Source organism: Durio zibethinus, chromosome 14 (genome assembly GCF_047325235.1).
Source record: "Durio zibethinus cultivar Kanyao isolate XHJ-2024 chromosome 14, ASM4732523v1, whole genome shotgun sequence".
Taxonomy (NCBI): domain Eukaryota; kingdom Viridiplantae; phylum Streptophyta; class Magnoliopsida; order Malvales; family Malvaceae; genus Durio; species Durio zibethinus.
Window position 1 is genome coordinate 1,469,073 of NC_143175.1, and position 18,679 is coordinate 1,487,751.

The window sequence follows — 18,679 nt, forward strand, 5'->3', positions numbered from 1 at the left end:
TTAGAGTCAAAACAATAATTTCTTTGAAAAAATGTAAATTATTTGATGGCTAGATTATTCATGAGAAAATAAATATTAATAAATTTGTTAATTTATGTATTATTTTCGTATACAAACATAAAAAAAAAAAAGAAGATGAAACAATAACTTTCGGGCATTTGGCTTTTAGAGCAGATGGAATGGAACAAGGACAGCCAAGCTTCTTCCCATTAAGGATTGGAATCTACGTGAAATGTACAATAGATTATTAAATGGCCACACGTGTATGCGGCTCCATTTGCATACTAGATAGGAATGCACACGTGTTGGGTCTAAGGGAGGGTGACAGTGGGCTTTTGTGGGCCAGACAGGCCACACGAGGGAACATTGCTGAATGTACATTGGTTGGCAATTGGCCTTTTTTTCTTTTGTTTTGGAGCTCAAGGATAGCCCTTATCACCCCGTGCTTTTTGTGATTTGTCAGCTTTTTGGGGCAAGTCATTTCGAATCTTGCTTCATGTAGGGCATGCTAAGGGACGACAATAATTTGGATTAAACTTGGTTTGATTTTTTAGATGATATATAATATTATAAATTTTTTAAATTTAATTTAAATTTAAGTAAATTTTTAATTAATTTGATTTGAATAGAATTTAGTTTGTTCAATTTGATTAATTAATTTTTAAATTTTAAATATTTTTGCTTTTTATGTATTAATTTAATAAAAATTTTAATATATTTTTATATAAAATAATTATTTTTATTTTATAAAATTTTAAAAATATATAAAAATTAATAAAAATATAAAATTTGATTTCGATTTAATTTTTTAATTTAATTTTTTAATTTAAAATCTAATCTAAACTTAATATATACATTTAGTATCCAATTTTAATTTAAATTGAATAAAAAAATTAATTAGAACCAAACATTATTATTTTGAATTAATTTTAATTTTTTTGATTTTTTCTCAACTCTATCATGTACATCTTGACCATAGCATCATCACTCTCTCTAACCCAAAAATAGAATTGTTTACTTTATGCTTATAAATTTTTTATTCATTTGAAATTCGACAAATAAATCATTCAATTTTTTAGATAAAAATATTTTAATTGATAAGAATCGGATCTTCAAAATTATTGTCATTGAAGAATTAAAAATATGCAAAAAGATCATTTTAATTAATGTTTTGTAGTTATGAAATAATCAATGATTCAATACTAAAATTAAACTCTTATAAACTAAATACTATGTCTCTATGATAAGCCCTTTTCATCACTTAATCTAGCCGTACTGTCACATTACATAAAAGGGTGTGCATCGGTGAAGTCAAAAGATCAAATTTGAAAGTCAAAAGACCAACTTTCACGTGCATTATTTAATGTACGAAAAGAACATTACAGTCAAAGAAATGTTTTGACCAAAGGCAAATATTACCGTCCGTAAAGTGGTCCAACAACTACAATTTTCAAAGTGAAATATAAGAACTTAGGGAGACAAAAATATAAGATTCTAAATCAAATATTTTTCAAATTCAAATCTTAAATTAAAAAGATTTAAGTTTAATGATAGAAAAAATTTATTTTTATTATATAAATTAAAATTACATGTATATATAAAAAAAATCAATGTCTTTTAGATAGTTATGTACACACTTCATGTTATAATAAAAGAAAATTGATACTCAAATTGGGAATTTTCTTAAGAAATATATTGCATGTATATACATGTTAATTATATTATATTTATATTTTTTTATTTGAAAAAAAAAAAAAAAAAAGAGATTATCTTATCTCCAAATACAAGGTAAGCTACAGACTTTAAACTTTAACTATTTGCATCAACTTTTATTATCATATCATATATATATATGAAATTATATTACATGCTTGTGAAATTTGGGTGAAACAAGGCACATGGGTGGCTAAGGTGAAGAAATGCCAAGCTGTCCAACCTCTGAAGAGCAAGAAAACCAAGTGGGTGCGGAATGGGCCCCAAATAAATGCCCTCTCACCCAATCAAGAGAATGAATCTTAATTCTCGGGCGCATGCCACATGGGTTTTGCTGACTTTTCTGTGGGCTCTACTGTCCACCTGTCTTTTGTTGATTCCATATGCTTCTTCAAAATAAATAAAAAATTTCCTTAATTAATTTCACATATAAACATGGTATTTCAAAAGAATTTATATGGGTAAAAATTGATAATTCTTTTTTTTTTTTTAAGAAAGTTCTAAGCATTTGTTGTGATAATCAATGCAAAATCATTATCTTTTATATTTTTTATTTTTAACAAATATAAGTTAAAAGGTAATAAGTTTATCTAAAAAATTATATCGAAACAATTTATGCACGTATTAATTATATATAAATTAACAATTAGCCTAATTAATATTTATAATTATCCTTTTGTTCAAAGATTAATATCTAAAATTTATAAAGTAGCCATCTCTTCCTCCAATCCATCAACATCTACATTCTGATCGATCACTACCCACACATTCAATATTTTGGGAGCTTAAAACTTACAATTATTGTTATAAAATTAATAAATTTCAATTCAGAATTAAGTGAAATATATCAAAATTTTATATTAAACTCATATTTATAAATAGTGAGTTTACATTAATTTTTATTTTGATTAAATAATTGTAATATTATAACAAAAAATTATAAATGATATATTTTTTATTTTAAAAAATTGACGAATATAAAAAAAAAATGAGATCTCCACCTTCTCCTTGACCATGCTATTTTCAAATTTTGCTGGTGCATCATAATCTATAAACCATAAAAAAAAATCAAAAGGTTGACAAAGGTTAAGGAATGCTGGGTGTTTTAATTTTTTGAATTTTCAATCAGAGAAGATTAATGGAATTTGAGAAATTTTTAATGAGATAAAATGCAAACGATTATATTGAAAACAAAGATGACGTGGTAGTATTATAAACGTGGATTTTTTCTTAACCGAGGCATGATCAAGACCATCAACTGAATCTCTCTTAAACCCTAAAAAAAGAAAAAAACCTAAAATGTGTTATTGAATATATAACACAATTAAATTGAATAATTAATGTCTCCATAAAACTAAAAATAGTAAGACTAATTAAATTTCTTATTTTTGGCATATGGCATCGTTACTTTGGCGGAGCCAAGGAAGGAAACAAAGGAAGGCGGACTCACCCCCGATTATCCTAAATATGACGTCATCCATGACATCACCTTCCCTAATACGTGTGGACGGTCTGACACTATATTCCACGTGGCATCATCATCGCCGTTGAAAATCCCATAAAATGACATTCCAAGACCATATATTATGTTTGCACGTAGCCATATTTTGGCCTTCTTCCCAACATTTCATAGATTCCCCTCCGCCCACTTCACAAATGCACTTCCTCTAGTAAACACACTAGCAAGAGAGACGAAGGAAAAAAAAAATCAAGGGAAGTTTGGATCGTATTCGAGTTTTTTACAATCAACTTTTTTTCTTAAATTTTGGTGTGCAGATATCATAATGACTAGCATTACGAGTGCGGAGAGTGACAAGTATAGCATGATTAATTTCGAAGAGACGGAGCTACGTCTAGGGTTGCCCGGAGGCAATGGAAATGACGGTGAAACCACCAAAAATAATGGGAAAAGAGGGTACTCGGAGACGGTTGATTTGAAACTTAACCTTTCAACAACAAATGAGGCATTGGTGGACGAACCTGAGAAGTTGAAGGAGAGGAGCACAGTCGCCACTCGCTCTAATGACCCTGCAAAGTAAGATTTTTCCTTCTTTTGGTGATTTTTGTGTTTTTCATTTCTTTTTTTTTTTTTTAATTAAAGTAACGTAGATGGTAATGAAAATTAATTGCATCAAGAATTGGAATTAAGAGATGCATTTATCACGCCAAATGCTCCAAGAGGAAGTAAATAGGGTACTTCAATCCCACATCGAACGTAAAAGAAGAGGTTCCTGAGGTATAAAAGGATTCAAACCACTTCTTTCTTATAAGAAGCTTTTTGTGGGATAAAATCGTGAGGATGAAAGTGCATGCTCGAATTCTGAAGTAGCACGAATCTAGAGGTTGAATCTCGAAAGAGGTAAATAGGATGGTTAGCCTTCATGACGAGAGCGTCACGAGATTGGGTGGAGAAGAATGTCATGCCAAGCCCTCCAAAAAAGAGTAAGCAGGATATGAGATATATTCGAAGGGTCTAGAGTGCACAATATCTCATAAAAATATGAACTATGATAATTAAACTGATTTGAAATATCGAATCAGTGTATGCCCAAGTTTTGAAGTTGCATGAGTTCGAAGGTTGAGTCTCAACCTGCGACATATGCAAGAGTATATTTTTCAATGAAATTAATTAATTTCTTGATTTTAGAGTTTTTTTTATCAGATGATTTTAAAATTTTCTTCCATTGTTGAATATTCATTTGGACTTGAAGAAGATGAGTCTTCAATGATTTGAAATATCGAATCAGTGTATGCCCAAGTTTTGAAGTTGCATGAGTTCGAAGGTTGAGTCTCAACCTGCGACATATGCAAGAGTATATTTTTCAATGAAATTAATTAATTTCTTGATTTTAGAGTTTTTTTTTTCAGATGATTTTAAAATTTTCTTCCATTGTTGAATATTCATTTGGACTTGAAGAAGATGAGTCTTCAATGAATCTAGGTCTTCTAAAGTGGAAAAACAGTTTAATTTGGGATATTTGATGGCTTGATTGTTTGTCGGGAAAAAGAGGGAAAAAAACAAAACATTTGGAATCTTTAGTACTTTTCCCAACACCCGAACAATAATTCAATGGTTTAACAGGAAAGTGGATGAGATAGTCCACAGCAAAGCTACCAAACTTTCGTAAAATGCAAATAGTAATTTATTTTTTTTAACAGAAAAGAGAAAAAAATGGAAAACTAGAATGTTATTTCCTTGTTTTGACCAATATGATTAATGTTCCTGGTAAAAAAAATGAAATTATCTAGTTACTTAAAATTGAGGGCACATTTGATTTCAGAGCACAAGTGGTGGGATGGCCACCAGTCAGATCCTACAGGAAGAACATCATGGCAGTCCACAAGAACAGCTCCAACGAGGGCGAGAAGGCCGGATGCAGCACAGCCACCGCCACCACTGCAGCGTTCGTTAAGGTCTGCATGGATGGTGCACCATATCTACGCAAGGTGGACTTGAAATTATACAAGAGTTACCAAGAACTCTCTGATGCCTTGGGCAAAATGTTCAGCTCTTTCACTATTGGTAATCAATAAGCCCACAACCAATATTGATTTAGGTGAATTAATGTTGAGAACTGAACTAATTATGATTATTTTCGGGTTAATGTTTAATTATTAGGTAATTGTGGGTCACAAGGAATGAAAAATTTTATGAATGAGAGCAAATTGATAGACCTCTTGAATGGTTCTAAGTATGTTCCAACTTACGAGGACAAAGATGGAGATTGGATGCTTGTTGGTGATGTGCCATGGGAGTAAGTTTTTCAACTTGAAGATATTAATTTTATGATTTTTTTTTTTTTGGATTAGACTTCTGTATTATTGAACTAATAGCCCATCAATGATAAGTTTTTATGAGTGAAATGATATTCCTGTTTGTATCAAGATAGTTTTACTGGAAATAAATCAAAACTCGCTAATTAATTTCTTTGCTAAATTTATAGGATGTTTGTTGAATCATGCAAACGCTTACGAATCATGGAAGGATCTGAAGCAATCGGACTTGGTTAGTAACTGTTATTTTTTTTATAACATGTCATGAACTCATGACTGTTCAATCTTAAGTCATTTTAAGCAAAAATTTATCATCTGCTTACTGTTTTTTTCATGGTGTTGCAGCTCCAAGAGCAGTAGAGAAGTGCAAGAACAGAAGATGAAATAGTGTTACAGACAACAATCTCAATTGAAGATCATAAGAAACCAGCAAGACCAGGGAGTTTGAATGTGCTCATCAACATGAAGAAAACAAAATCATTATAAGACTTTGCTTTTGTCCAGTGCAACTTTGTTTTATTGTCAATGGCTTGTTTTATAAATCTTAAAAATTATTAATGTTTTTAGTTGTCATGAGTGTTTTTTGTTTATTACATTTTGTAATATATATTTTTGCATGTATTTTTTTAATATAACGTTTTATTTTGATAAATTATTTTATAATGTTTTTGTAATTGGTTGAGGAAACAAAGAAACAAGATCCAAGAACAAGGAGACAAGGCCATGTGCAAATTTTGCTGGGAACATGTAAGAATCAATTATTCATACATTTTTTTATTAATTTTCATTGCTGGTATGGTATATTTTTATTGCAAGTTGTAGACAGGTGTGGACCCTAAAATTATTTTTGTAATTATTTTTGCTCACACCAAATACTCAATCTTTTAGAAAAAAAAAAAAAAAAAACAATAGTAAATAATTGTAGCTCTTCTCAGGCACATTTTCTTATCAGACAACCAAGAGAGAGTGTAGTTCAAATCTATCTATAAAGAAAATAACTATTGAGTAGGATTTCAAAAGATACAAATCATAAATATAGAACTTTTTTTCACTCTTAAATTACATAATAAGATGTATTCGAAATTTAATTAAATTTATTCGTATAATTATTTTTAAGAGATAATATTTAATAAATTTATAATTTAAATTTCATTTTTACAATCATTCTTTTATCATCAAATAATGATTTTTTAAAAAATTACACAATAAAGTTTTTTTTTTTGATAAACCGAGCCCTATTTTTTTAATTAAGATTCATTAATAAAGCGAATGAATGAGTTTTGTAACCAAATTTGACTGCCATTTTGGTGCAGCCCAAGCCAAAGGCCATAAATGTATTCTTTGGCAGGCTTCTTAATTTAAAAAAATAAAATGTTAAGCAACCAATAGCTATGAAATTATAGGCTTTAATTAACTGAAATGGAGGATTTGGTTGGAAAAGCATCAGTCTTTAAGATCTCCCCCAACATGAGACTTGGGATTTGTGAAATTTGTTTTTGTCGTTTCCATTTTTCAAAGATTCCTTCTTTTTTTGAGGTAAGTGGAAGGAATATCTCAATCTTTATTCTTTGAGGCTTAGCATAAATGTGAGGATTTGTAAAATTTGCCTCTCTTACCTCTTTTCAATGATTCTTCATCACAATTTTAATTAATTCGACTTATTCTTGAATTTATCATTTAATCAAAGGTTGACATATTTAATTTTATAAGAAAATAATAAATAATAAAATAAAATTAAAATTTTTAAATTTCATACTTCACAATTAGAACCCTTTTCGAAGTAGAATGATAATGAATTTTCGAATCTTTAAATTTATCTTTATATTTGCTGCTGCTTAAATTTCAATCTTCTGTTTTAACTTGGATCTATTGGTCCAATACGATGTCGCTGGAACAGATACAAACAACCAAGTGACTGGGCTGGACAATTGATTTTTTGGACCAAAACTGTTGAATTGGATCAAGAACATGTGGGTTGCCTACAACATTGTATTCGATCTCAAACAAAATAAAGCTTCATTGTTGGTTTTATTTTTGAATAATTGGCCCAATCCAATTATCTTTTATTTACGTTTCTACTTTTTTTTAAAATATAAAATTATCCCATCATCGTAATAAAATTTTTTAATATCAATGAAGTTTTTAAATTCTACCAACATACAATTTTTAAAGTCTATTAAAAAGTAAAAATTAATACAATAAAAAAATAAATTTTAATTTATTTGTGAAATTTAAAAATTGATGTATATATAAAAAGTAAACTCATAAACAATAATACCAAATTAAAACAAGAGGAAAAAAAATACACACATTAAGAAAGAAATAAGTAGATTGAATTTGAAATTTAATTTAATTATTTTATGTAATTATTTTTAAAAAATAATATCCAATTAGTAATAAATATTTTGTATATCTTGCTACAACATAAGTCGGATAGGCACAGCAAGAAAAGGGTAGGACAGACTATATTTCAAATACAAAAATACAAAAACTTTGGTGAACGAAAAGAAAAAAAAAAGGGAACCAACTTTGAAATAGACAAGCACTATACCAAACTAGATAAGCTCATCCTCGAAGTCAAGAATTCAAGAAATCAGGCGGCTAATCTCTAAATTTGGCCTTATCTTCTTAATGAATATTTATTTGCAGCCGCCTCTCATTGACAAACACATAAAACAATTAGCCGCCTCACACCATCATTTTGAGCACGCATTCACATTAATTCTCCACCTTCCGATCATCTTTTACAATCTCACTAGACAAGTGTTTGATTAACAACCAACGGCCCATGATGTTAGTTTAAAATATCATACGCAGTATGCTAATCTAATTAACTTGAACCCAAACTTTCTATAAAACCTTAGCAAATCAAATGCAACATTGTTCATAACAAATTCCAACATTTTGCAAAGAAAAAAACAATGGATAAAGTTAAGGTTTCCTTGTTGTTTGGGTTTTTGGTTAGCTTAATGGGAGCAACAGTTGCTGAGCAATGTGGGAGGCAAGCAGGTGGCATAACCTGCCCTGGCAACTTATGTTGCAGCCAATATGGGTGGTGTGGGAGCACCGATGACTATTGTTTGCCTGAAAATAATTGCCAGAGTAATTGCAAAAGTGGCCCTGGAGGAGAAACTGCGATTGTGAGATCTACTTACCATTTCTACAATCCAGAGCAACATGGATGGGATTTGATGGCAGTGAGTGCCTATTGCTCTACATGGGATGCTAGCAAGCCATATTCATGGAGGAGTAAGTATGGTTGGACTGCCTTTTGTGGCCCTGCCGGTCCTTCTTTCCCAGCTGCTTGTGGCAGGTGCTTGAGGGTAAGATCAAACAAGAAAATTGGATCTTCCTTTTAACCTTTTTAATTCAAGATGAAAAGTTTATTGCCTTCTATGTTGCTTTTACAGGTTACAAATACTAGGACTAGTGCTCAAGAAATAGTGCGGATTGTGGACCAATGCAGCAATGGTGGGTTAGATTTAGATGTGGGTGTCTTCAACCGATTGGACACTGATGGAGTCGGATACGCTCAAGGCCACCTTACAGTTAAATATGAATTTGTTAATTGTGGCGATGGCTTCAACCCTCTACTTTCTTCCATTGTTGATAGTTGAATATAGCAGTAAATAAAAAAAAGTTTGCTGCTTTATTAATTATGTGCTAGAAAAACCAAATAATGTGATGAGGGAATATGCTGTTGTTTTGATCCGGTTGATATTTTTGCTTTAAGCCATATAATGTGATGAGGGAATATGCTGTTGTTTTGATCCCGTTGATTTTGTCATATCTCACGTAAGGATTCGGCATTGATTTTATCCAAGAACTGACTTGGCCTGACTCCAGTGGATGAGCCACACTTATTGACCAAACGACAAATGACTGCCCCCTTGTTGAGTCTCTATCATATGTTTAAAGTATTCATCACGTGTGATTTATTACATCCAGAAATGAAGCTAAGAAATCAGAACCATATATGTTCCGTGCCAGCTGGTATCAGATATGATGGTGATGTAGCATCTCTATGAATTGAGAACCTGAAAATCATATGCTCTTAACAAGGTTAAGGTTTAACCTTGAACATTATAAGGTTATCAGTAAGTCTGTCAGGGACGTTTTTCCGTATAAATTTGAGCACCCTGGAAATGAATTTAAGCTACAAATTGAATTGACAAAAAAAAATGGAGAGACTGGTTAGCATAAGCGTTGTGTTCTTGGCCTGTCTGGTGGCTTCTGCCACAGCCCAAAGTGCTTCTAATGTGAGAGCCACCTACCATTACTACTACCCTGAGCAGAATAACTGGGACTTGACTGCTGTCAGTGCTTTCTGCTCCACATGGTATGCTGATAAGCCCCTGGAATGGCGCAGCAAGTATGGATGGACCGCCTTCTGTGCACCGGAAGGTCCTCAAGGGGAAGAGGCCTGTGGAAAGTGCTTAAAGGTAAGCAACTTATAATTCAAGCTCTTAGTTTTTCTCTCCTTATTGAATATAACTGAATGTTGAAGGCAATTAAATTCAGATACCTGGTGCGTTCATTAAAATTATGTTCTATAAACTTATTTTAGTCTCATATTGCATACCTGTAGGTGACCAACACCGGCACTGGAGCTCAGGCAACTGTGAGAATCGTTGATAAATGTGGCAATGGAGGCTTAGATTTGGACTGGAATGTGTTTCAACAGATTGACACTGATGGAAAAGGCTATGCTCAAGGCTACCTTGTCGTGAACTATGAGTTTGTGGATTGTGGTGACAGTACCCTTGTCAGTTCCCATTAATTTTTACCTCACAAAATGTCATGAATAATCTGTAAGAACCGCCATCTAATAAAGTGTTATTGGAATAAAATGTTTGCTGTTGGTAAGATCATATATAGAAAAGTGGGATTGACTGTATAATAAATCCTTCCATTGATTTATGTAACATTATTAATCATGTTAAGAGTTGGGGGTAACCCTTTGCAATTCACCCAATGATAAAGATCATTGGTTTTAATTTTATGCAAAAATGATTAGTAAAAAGAGAATGAAGCTCTACCTAAAATAATATCAAAATTGGATCTAATAATAAGCAATATTAATTTTTTTTTCAAAGTAATATAGTGAGTAAACTAAAAGAGTGAGCACTTGTTGACAAAATTCTAGTAAAAAAATTTTTTTTTAATAAAAAGTATTTTTTGCTGATGAAGCTGAGTAAGCTTAATTTGAAGGTATGTTCTGGTTAGTCAATTCTAAATTCTCACCTTATGAGAATATTAATGACATTGTATTATCTATGATATTCTTAAATTTTTTGACTGAGTTGATGTCATGAGTCAAATAACACCAACTCAGTTGGTGAAATTATTTAAAGATCAAAATAAAATAAAAATAATAAAAAATGTAGTAGAGATATTTATGTCTTCTGAATTTTTTATTTCATATATATTTAAAAAAATTACTCACTCGACTCATCAAATAACTTCTTTTTATCATATGCAATTTTTTAAAACTATTTCGTAAATTTCTTTCTTAAATATCATCTTAATCAATGCCTAGACACTAATTAACACTTTTAAGTTAATAGCAAAAATGAAATCCTGCAGTGATATAAAGAGAAAAATAAAATCTTATGATTTATTGAAAAATAAATTGCATTTAAAAGTCTGTTATATACAGTAGTGAAAATTTTAAATCCGATTTTAAAAGAATATTACCACATATCATATTATTTTTATATGAAATTATTTTTTTAAAATAATTTTAATCATACATATGATAATCCTCTAATTGTGTTAGTGAAATTTTAAATTTCATTGATAATAGATGAAATCATAGAGAAAAAAAATATTCTCAAGATGTTTGATAGGACAGAATAATTAATTCATGTCATTCGATTTACATGAATTTCACATAGGCGGCTTAATTAGAAAAGTTAATCACATGGCCAGCAATTATAATTCATCAACTTTCAAATCAATATCAATTCATTTTGTGTGACCTATTAAGCTTGCTTGACAAATTTTTTTTTTTAATTTTTAAATTTTAATATTAAAAATCTTTCTTAAACTACTATAATATTTTAGTATTCATTTAAGAATATTTTTTTTATTTTAGGAATATTCAAAATATTTATTGATACTAAAATCTTACTGTCATAATATATTGGTCCAAAAATTCGATTGCTAAACGTAAATATCAGAGAGTCATTATCAATCTTTTTAGGTGTAATTGATCGCCAATCTTATCTTTAAATAAATTCTAAAATTAATTAAGATTTATTTTTAAAAAATCTTTTTGCTTTGCGAATTAAAGTTGTGTTTGAAGTATGGTTATGTATGAAGAAGGTTATAACATTTTCATAAAATTTGTTCAAAAATGATATCAATTGATTTTGTGTTATCCATTAAATTTGACAAAATTTTCTTAAAAATAATTTCTAAAGAATTTAATATTAGAAATTATTTTTAAATTACTCTAATATTTTATCATCAATTCAAGAATATTTTATTATCTCAAAAATATTTAAGATATTTATTGATACTTTTGAAAGGCCTTTGTCGTAAGATTGAAATATATATATTTATTTATTATTATTTTTATTAAAATATTTGATATTAGATAATTTTCTGAATACTCTAATATTTTAGCAATATTTAGAAAATAATACCTCTATTGGAAATTTATGTAAAAATTGCTATTGTAATTTTTTAGTAATTCCACTATTGTTGGAAGACTTGATAATTTTATTTTTTTCATTTTTTAGAAAAAAAATTTCAATTTTTTTCTAACATTGTTTTAAAATTATTATAAGGAAAAGTTCATTTTAACTTTTTCCTTAATTTATTTTATTTATTTATTTATTCATAAGGAATTTTAGGAAAAATTGATATTTCAATTTTTTAAAAATATTTTTCAAAATTTCAATCCAAGAAAATTTTATTCAATTTTTTCTTAGTTTATTTTTATCCTTAAACAATTTTAAAAAAATTGATATTTTAACTTTTTCGTTAGCCTTTTTTAGAAAATAAAATATTTTATTTTTTCATTTTTTCTTTCACAAAATATTTTAGGAACTTTACTAAATATTTTCAAATTTTTGTTATAAGAAAAAATTAATTTTTCAACTTTTTCCTTAACATTTTTTGCAAACTTATTTTATTTTCCTAAAAAAATACATAAAAATATATTAAAAAAAGTTGAGACAAATATGAAAAAATAAAAAATTACAAAAAAATATTGAAAATGCCCTTGGTCAACATAGTCAATGGCTCAATCAATGGTCAAACAACTTGATCAATTAGCTTAAGTTCAAAGTCAACAACTTAATCAGCTTGGCTCTACTAGGTGGCTTAGCTCGATTCCTAGCTCGACTTAATGGCTTGGTTACAATTTTAATCAAAACGACGTCATTTTAGTCATGTTATAAATAGTCCCAAAAACCCAAAATTTTTCATTTTCTTCTTTATCCTCCTTTCTTCTTTCTTTCTCCTTATCCTAAAACTCTCCTTCACTCTCTAAAGAAATTTTGGCTGTAAAAATTATAATTGGTGCTGCCTGCTAGTCACTAATTTTAGAAAATTTTTTAAAAAATACCAAAATGCTTTTTTTCACCTCATTTTTTGATCTAACGGTTTAGATTTTCCCAAAAAGTTCTTTTTTCCCACAAAAATTGAGAAAATCCAAAACTAAAAAACTTATTTCTACTATTGATGACAACCAAATTTTTATTGAACCTTCTTCTCACCTTTTATTTAGACTTTCACTGTTGGGATTTCCTAAAAACCCTCTAGAGAATTCTAGATTTAAATTTTGACCTTAAACTTTAGGCCACCAAAAAATTACCTTGTTGCCATCCAATGGGCTTGAAATTTTAGTATGTTGTTCTCTTTCCCTTAACCTTCATACTGTCCATAAATTAGCTCTAAAATATTTCAGAACACCCTAAATTTTAAAAAAGAGAAAATTTACTATCTATTTTTTTATTTTCTATTTTTTTTTTTGGTTTTTTGGTTGTTTCTCTATTCGTTCTAGTTGTGAATATGATTTTCGGGTAGGCAAAATGGCATTGGGCTTTTTTGTTAAAAAATTTTTGTCCTTTCCCTCATCTATGTTATTTTTAAAAAGGGTTTATAAGGTTGAACAGCAACCAAATCTAAAAAAATCTGGGATTCAGAAATGTTTTCTTAAAGTTACTGAGAGTTTTTTGCAAAGTTTGATTTTCTGCAAATTTTGATTATGGCTGGTGGAGGTAGAATTCGGTGCCTCAAAAGCACATAAAATTTGGAGGAAAAAAAAAAACTTTTTGGCAGCTTGATTTCAATTGCCAAAGTTAAAAAAATTTGACATTTTCTTTTTTTTTTCTTTTTAAAATAATTAATCAAAAATATATACAATAATTAGATTTAATAAACATAACTAAAATGTCCGAATCGATTTAAATTGAACGCATTAAAAATTATAGATTTATTTTAATTAATCTGGACAAAATAAATGTCTACACTTACAATTCATTAAAAAAATTGCATTTAAAAGTCCGTTATATACCGTCAATGAAATTTTTAAATCCAATATTAATAGAATCCCATATCATATTATTTTTTTATGAATTTATTTTTTTAAAATAATTTTAATCATATGATAATCCTTTAATTGTGTTAGTGAAATTTTTAAATTTCATTGGTAATAGATGAGATAAATTTTTATATACTTAATTATAATTTTTTTTTTAAAAATATTTTTTTTATTGGTATATGTCATAATTATTTTTTGTCTGTGGGAGACTCAATTGCTAGACTTGGATGAAAATTTTTGGAGTCTCCACTAATTTTTTTCTTATAGGGTGTGATTCGTCATCCAAAAATGTCATCTTTTAATAAAAATCTTAAAATTAATTAAGATTTGCTAAAAGAAATTTAGGTCTGTAAAATCAGGGTTAGATATGAGAATACGATTACGAGTGAGGAAGGTATTAGTACTCTTACGTCATCTGTTCAAAGAGTGATACCAATTAAACATATGTAATCCTTTCATCTTAATGATATGGTCTTTTTTCTATATTTAAATTTAATTTCCCTAAACTTATTTAAAAAAACATTTCTTTGTTGTGAAATTAATATTATTATTATTATTATTATTATTATTATTATTATTATTATTATTATTTCATATTCTATAAGTTCTCCGATGCTTCATTCATAAAATTCTTGAAATCTCATCATAAGATATTTTATTTATTTAATAAAATGACTTTAGGGACATTCAAACTCTTCGGTGAGTTCCCAAAATTTATTAAACAAAATTTAAGATTATTCTGACTCTTTGGTAAAATCTTAAAAATTTTGAATAAGTTTTAGGATTATCCAAACTTTTTGACGAGATCATAAATAAAAATAATTTTTTATGATAATTAAGGGATTAAATAATTAATTAATTTTTATTGTGATTATTGTTATTTTTTTGTTATTATTTACAATTTATTATTATTATTTTTTATTATTTATAAAAATTTAGATTATTCCGACTCACTGATGAAATCGAAAAATACTAATCCTTTATTTGTAATAAAAAAATCAAACTCTTTCAATTTTTTTTAAAAAAATTATATATTTTTTTAAAAATATTTATTCAAAATATCAATTATTATTATTTTTATCATTTTTATTACTCTTTTTATATTGTTTAAATAAATCTTTATTCTAGTAAAAATAATTTTGGATTATTCCAACTCTATGGTGAAATTTGAAAAATTATTTTTACTTGCAATAATTAAAGGAAACTAAAGTCTTTCAGTTTTTTTTTTAAGTTACATTTAAAAGATTTATTTAAATAATTTATTATTTATTATTTTATTTATCTTTTTTATAATTTTATAATTATTTTTTTACCAAAAATTATTTTTTAAATTATCCCAACACTTTAGTGAAATTTAAATAACATTTTTTACTTGTAATAAAATTTTATTTTTTTTAAATAGTTATTATTATTATTATTTGCATATTATATTTTTGGGTCTATATTTTATTTTAGTTCTACTTTTCATTTTATTTATTTATTTTTAAAAGAATTATTACTAGTAATAATATAAAATAACCATGATAATAATAACAATAATATCATAAAAAAATAAACATAAAAAATAACATAAAAATCAACACTAAAATAAATAAAATCAAAATCAAAATAAAAAAAAAAGAAAAAAAAAGGGAAATCTTATCGAACGGGTTGGGTCAACGAGGGGTTTATGTGTGGATCCTGTGCGGGTTGAGCTAGGGTCAAACTTCCAAAATAACGTCATTTTAGTATGCTTATAAAAGGCATATTTCTGTTTCTTTTTTATTTTTTCCTTTCCCCTCTCTCTAGCACTAGAGCTTTTTTCTTTAAAAACCCAACTTCTCTATTTGACTGTCATAATTACCCAATTTTTAGCTCATCACCGCCATGCCGTTGCCAAAAACTTCAAACAGTGCTTGTAAATTCAAACAATTTCTAGATTCTGGCCATTTTCTCAAATTTCAACTGTTGAAAACTTCAAAGATCGTTGAAAAATTCAAAGCTTTTCAGAATCTGGTGACCTAAAAATTTTTTAAAAATTTTCAAAAAATCTCAAATTAATCTTTTTTTTTAAACACTCTCTCAAAATCAAAATTTTCAAAAAATACTCAAACCTCATAGATTGAAAATTTTATTCTCAGGGGGTTTTTTTTAAATTTTTTTTGTTTGTTGTTGGTTCATTTATCAAAGAAGACTGCGATTGTTGTTTGTTTTTTTTACTTGTGAGTGTTTTTTATCTTTTTTTTTTTTGCAGAACACCTAGGCTTCCCTCTATGTTTCTTTTTTTTTTTAGCTCTCCCTATTTCTTTTGACTGTATTCTCTTTTTTTTTCCTTCATGTTTTGCAAAAATTAACTATATTTATAGAGCTTCTGAGATTCAAATCCTAGATGTCATAAGATCCTTATATGAAAAATTTTGGAACAAAATTTCATGCTGCCAAGTTAGGTAGTGTCATGGGAGAAAAAAACCACTATGACAGGTTGATTTCAGCTGCCAAAATTGAAACAAAATTTTTTTTTGACTTTTTTTAAAGATTAATTAATTAATAATAATAATAATAATATAAACAAAATTGGTGCCTATAATTGCCTCTCTTTGCTTATTTCTAAGAATCAGAAATAAAGTAAAGATAAAAAGTTATCAATTTTGTTTGGGCAAACACATATAAAAGGCGAAACATTAACATAAAGCTTTTTTTTTTTTGAAAAAAAATTTGAAAGGTTCTTCTAAACAGAGGCTATGAAACTTTAAATGTTAAAAGGCTCTTCTGACCAGAGGTAATGAACTTTAAATTCAATATGCTTCTCTAACCAGAGGCAACGAAACTTTAAATTCATAAAGCTCCTTTAACTAGAGGTAATGAAAATTTAAATGTTGAAAGGCTCCTCTGACTAGAGGCAATGAACTTTATATTCAAAAAGCTCCTCTAACCAGAGGCAACGAAACTTTAAATTTATAAAGCTCCTTTAACCAAAGGCAACGAAACTTTAAATGTTGAAAAGCTCGTCTGACCAGAGACAACAAAATTTAAATTTAAAAGGCTCCTCTAACCAGAGGCAATAAAACTTTAAATTCAAAAGGTTCCTCTAATCAGAGGCAATAAACTTTAAATTCAAAAGGTTCCTCTAATCAGAGGCAATAAACTTTAAATGGCTCATCTGACCAGAAGCAACAAAATTTTAAATTAAAAATCTAAGAATACTTATAAATTATGCCTTTTGGTCTTACAAATCATGCCTAATTTTGATAAAGTCTTCTAACTAGAGGTTCTTAATATTAAAAAGCTTCTCTAACTAGAGGCAACAAAACTTTAAATGGCTCTTTTGACCAAAGACAATGAAACTTTAAATTAAAAAGACTTATTTGACCAGAGATAACAAAACTTTAAATTCAAAAAGCTCATCTGACCAAAGGCATCGAAACTTTAAAAGACTTATTTGACCAAAGGTAATGAAACTTTAAATTTAAAAATCTGAGAGGCAATAGTATTTGAAAGATTTCCCTAAACGAAGGGTTCACATTTTTTCTGCTTTTGACTTTTTCTTTTATTGGTTTTGGATTGTCTTAGATTCATATATCTATTGTATCACATGCATGCATGAATGACATTTTCATGTTTTTGCAATGTCATGCAATGAATGATGATCATAATACAAATGCATTTTTGATGCAAATGAAGAGATAATTTTTTTATTTTTTGATTTTCTTTTAATCCTCAAATTTTTTCAATGTTTGTTTCATTTCTTCTTCTCTTGATCCCCATGCATTCCGATAACTGATTAAGTTTAAATAAAAAGATTTCTCTTCACATTTTTTATACTTAATGTCTACCACTTTTATGACTTATAGGCTTATCTTCTCATTGACTTTTGATCCTAACTATTTTGTTGATCATTTTAAATCTCTCTTAAAATAATGTGTATATCTTTCATGATTGTTGTCATTCCTTCATCATCTTTTGAATTTCATGACAATACATTGTAAATTTTCCTTTTAATGAGAAAGATAAAAAAGGGATAAACAAAAGGGTATTTTATTTCAGTAAAAAGGGAAAATGTTTCATGCATTATCTAAAAAGATATAACACAGAAAATAAATAGTCACATAATGAACATTCAAATCATCATGAACTAATTCATCATGGATTCTTTTTTGAAAACTCTTGATTGGTGCCCTTGACTTTATGAAAATGCAACATACCAAGTTCGCCCAAAACCAATAAGATCTTCTAGCACATATTAAGAATTGGCTCACTCTAGTCAATGCTTTTTTTTTATCTAAGTCATTCTTTTAGGTTTTCAACTCAGATATCTTTTCAGTTCATTTTATCTTTTCATCTTTTTTTAAGCATAGTATTTTTTTACTGCATCGATATTGATTGGATTTGATAAATCATCCCCATCCAAGATTAGTGTCCCACCAGAAAAAGCTTTTTTTTTTTTATCATATATGGGCCTTTTTAATTACGAGTCTATTTTCTTCGATGATCTTATTGGTTAGAAAAAATCTTTTTCAATATTAATTCCTCCTCTCAAAATTATCGTGGGTGAACTTTCTTGTCATAAGCTCGCATCATTTTTCTTTGATATGGTTGACTATGGTAAAGTGTAGCTAATCTCTTTTCTTCAATGAGATTCAATTATTCACATCGAGCATG

At 28.1% G+C, this 18,679-nt stretch overlaps 3 protein-coding genes across 3 annotated transcripts; all 3 read left to right on the top strand.

Annotated features, from left to right (window-relative positions):
* Positions 1 to 3,306: 3,306 nt before the first annotated feature.
* On the top strand, positions 3,307 to 6,161 carry LOC111294083 (auxin-responsive protein IAA16-like). The gene is made up of 5 exons (XM_022887249.2): positions 3,307 to 3,748; positions 4,995 to 5,236; positions 5,333 to 5,468; positions 5,658 to 5,719; positions 5,833 to 6,161. Exons 1-5 carry the CDS (start codon positions 3,498 to 3,500, stop codon positions 5,868 to 5,870), a joined length of 729 nt encoding a protein of 242 aa, XP_022742984.2. The 5' UTR covers positions 3,307 to 3,497; the 3' UTR covers positions 5,871 to 6,161.
* A 2,181-nt stretch (positions 6,162 to 8,342) lies between these two features.
* On the top strand, positions 8,343 to 9,260 carry LOC111295170 (pathogenesis-related protein PR-4-like). Its single transcript, XM_022888559.2, has 2 exons — positions 8,343 to 8,810; positions 8,898 to 9,260. The coding sequence occupies exons 1-2, from the start codon at positions 8,409 to 8,411 to the stop codon at positions 9,102 to 9,104; spliced, it is 609 nt and encodes a 202-aa protein (XP_022744294.2). The 5' UTR covers positions 8,343 to 8,408; the 3' UTR covers positions 9,105 to 9,260.
* A 278-nt stretch (positions 9,261 to 9,538) lies between these two features.
* Positions 9,539 to 10,430, top strand: LOC111294056 (pathogenesis-related protein PR-4-like). The gene is made up of 2 exons (XM_022887222.2): positions 9,539 to 9,929; positions 10,076 to 10,430. Exons 1-2 carry the CDS (start codon positions 9,669 to 9,671, stop codon positions 10,265 to 10,267), a joined length of 453 nt encoding a protein of 150 aa, XP_022742957.2. The 5' UTR covers positions 9,539 to 9,668; the 3' UTR covers positions 10,268 to 10,430.
* The last annotated feature ends 8,249 nt before the right edge of the window (positions 10,431 to 18,679 follow it).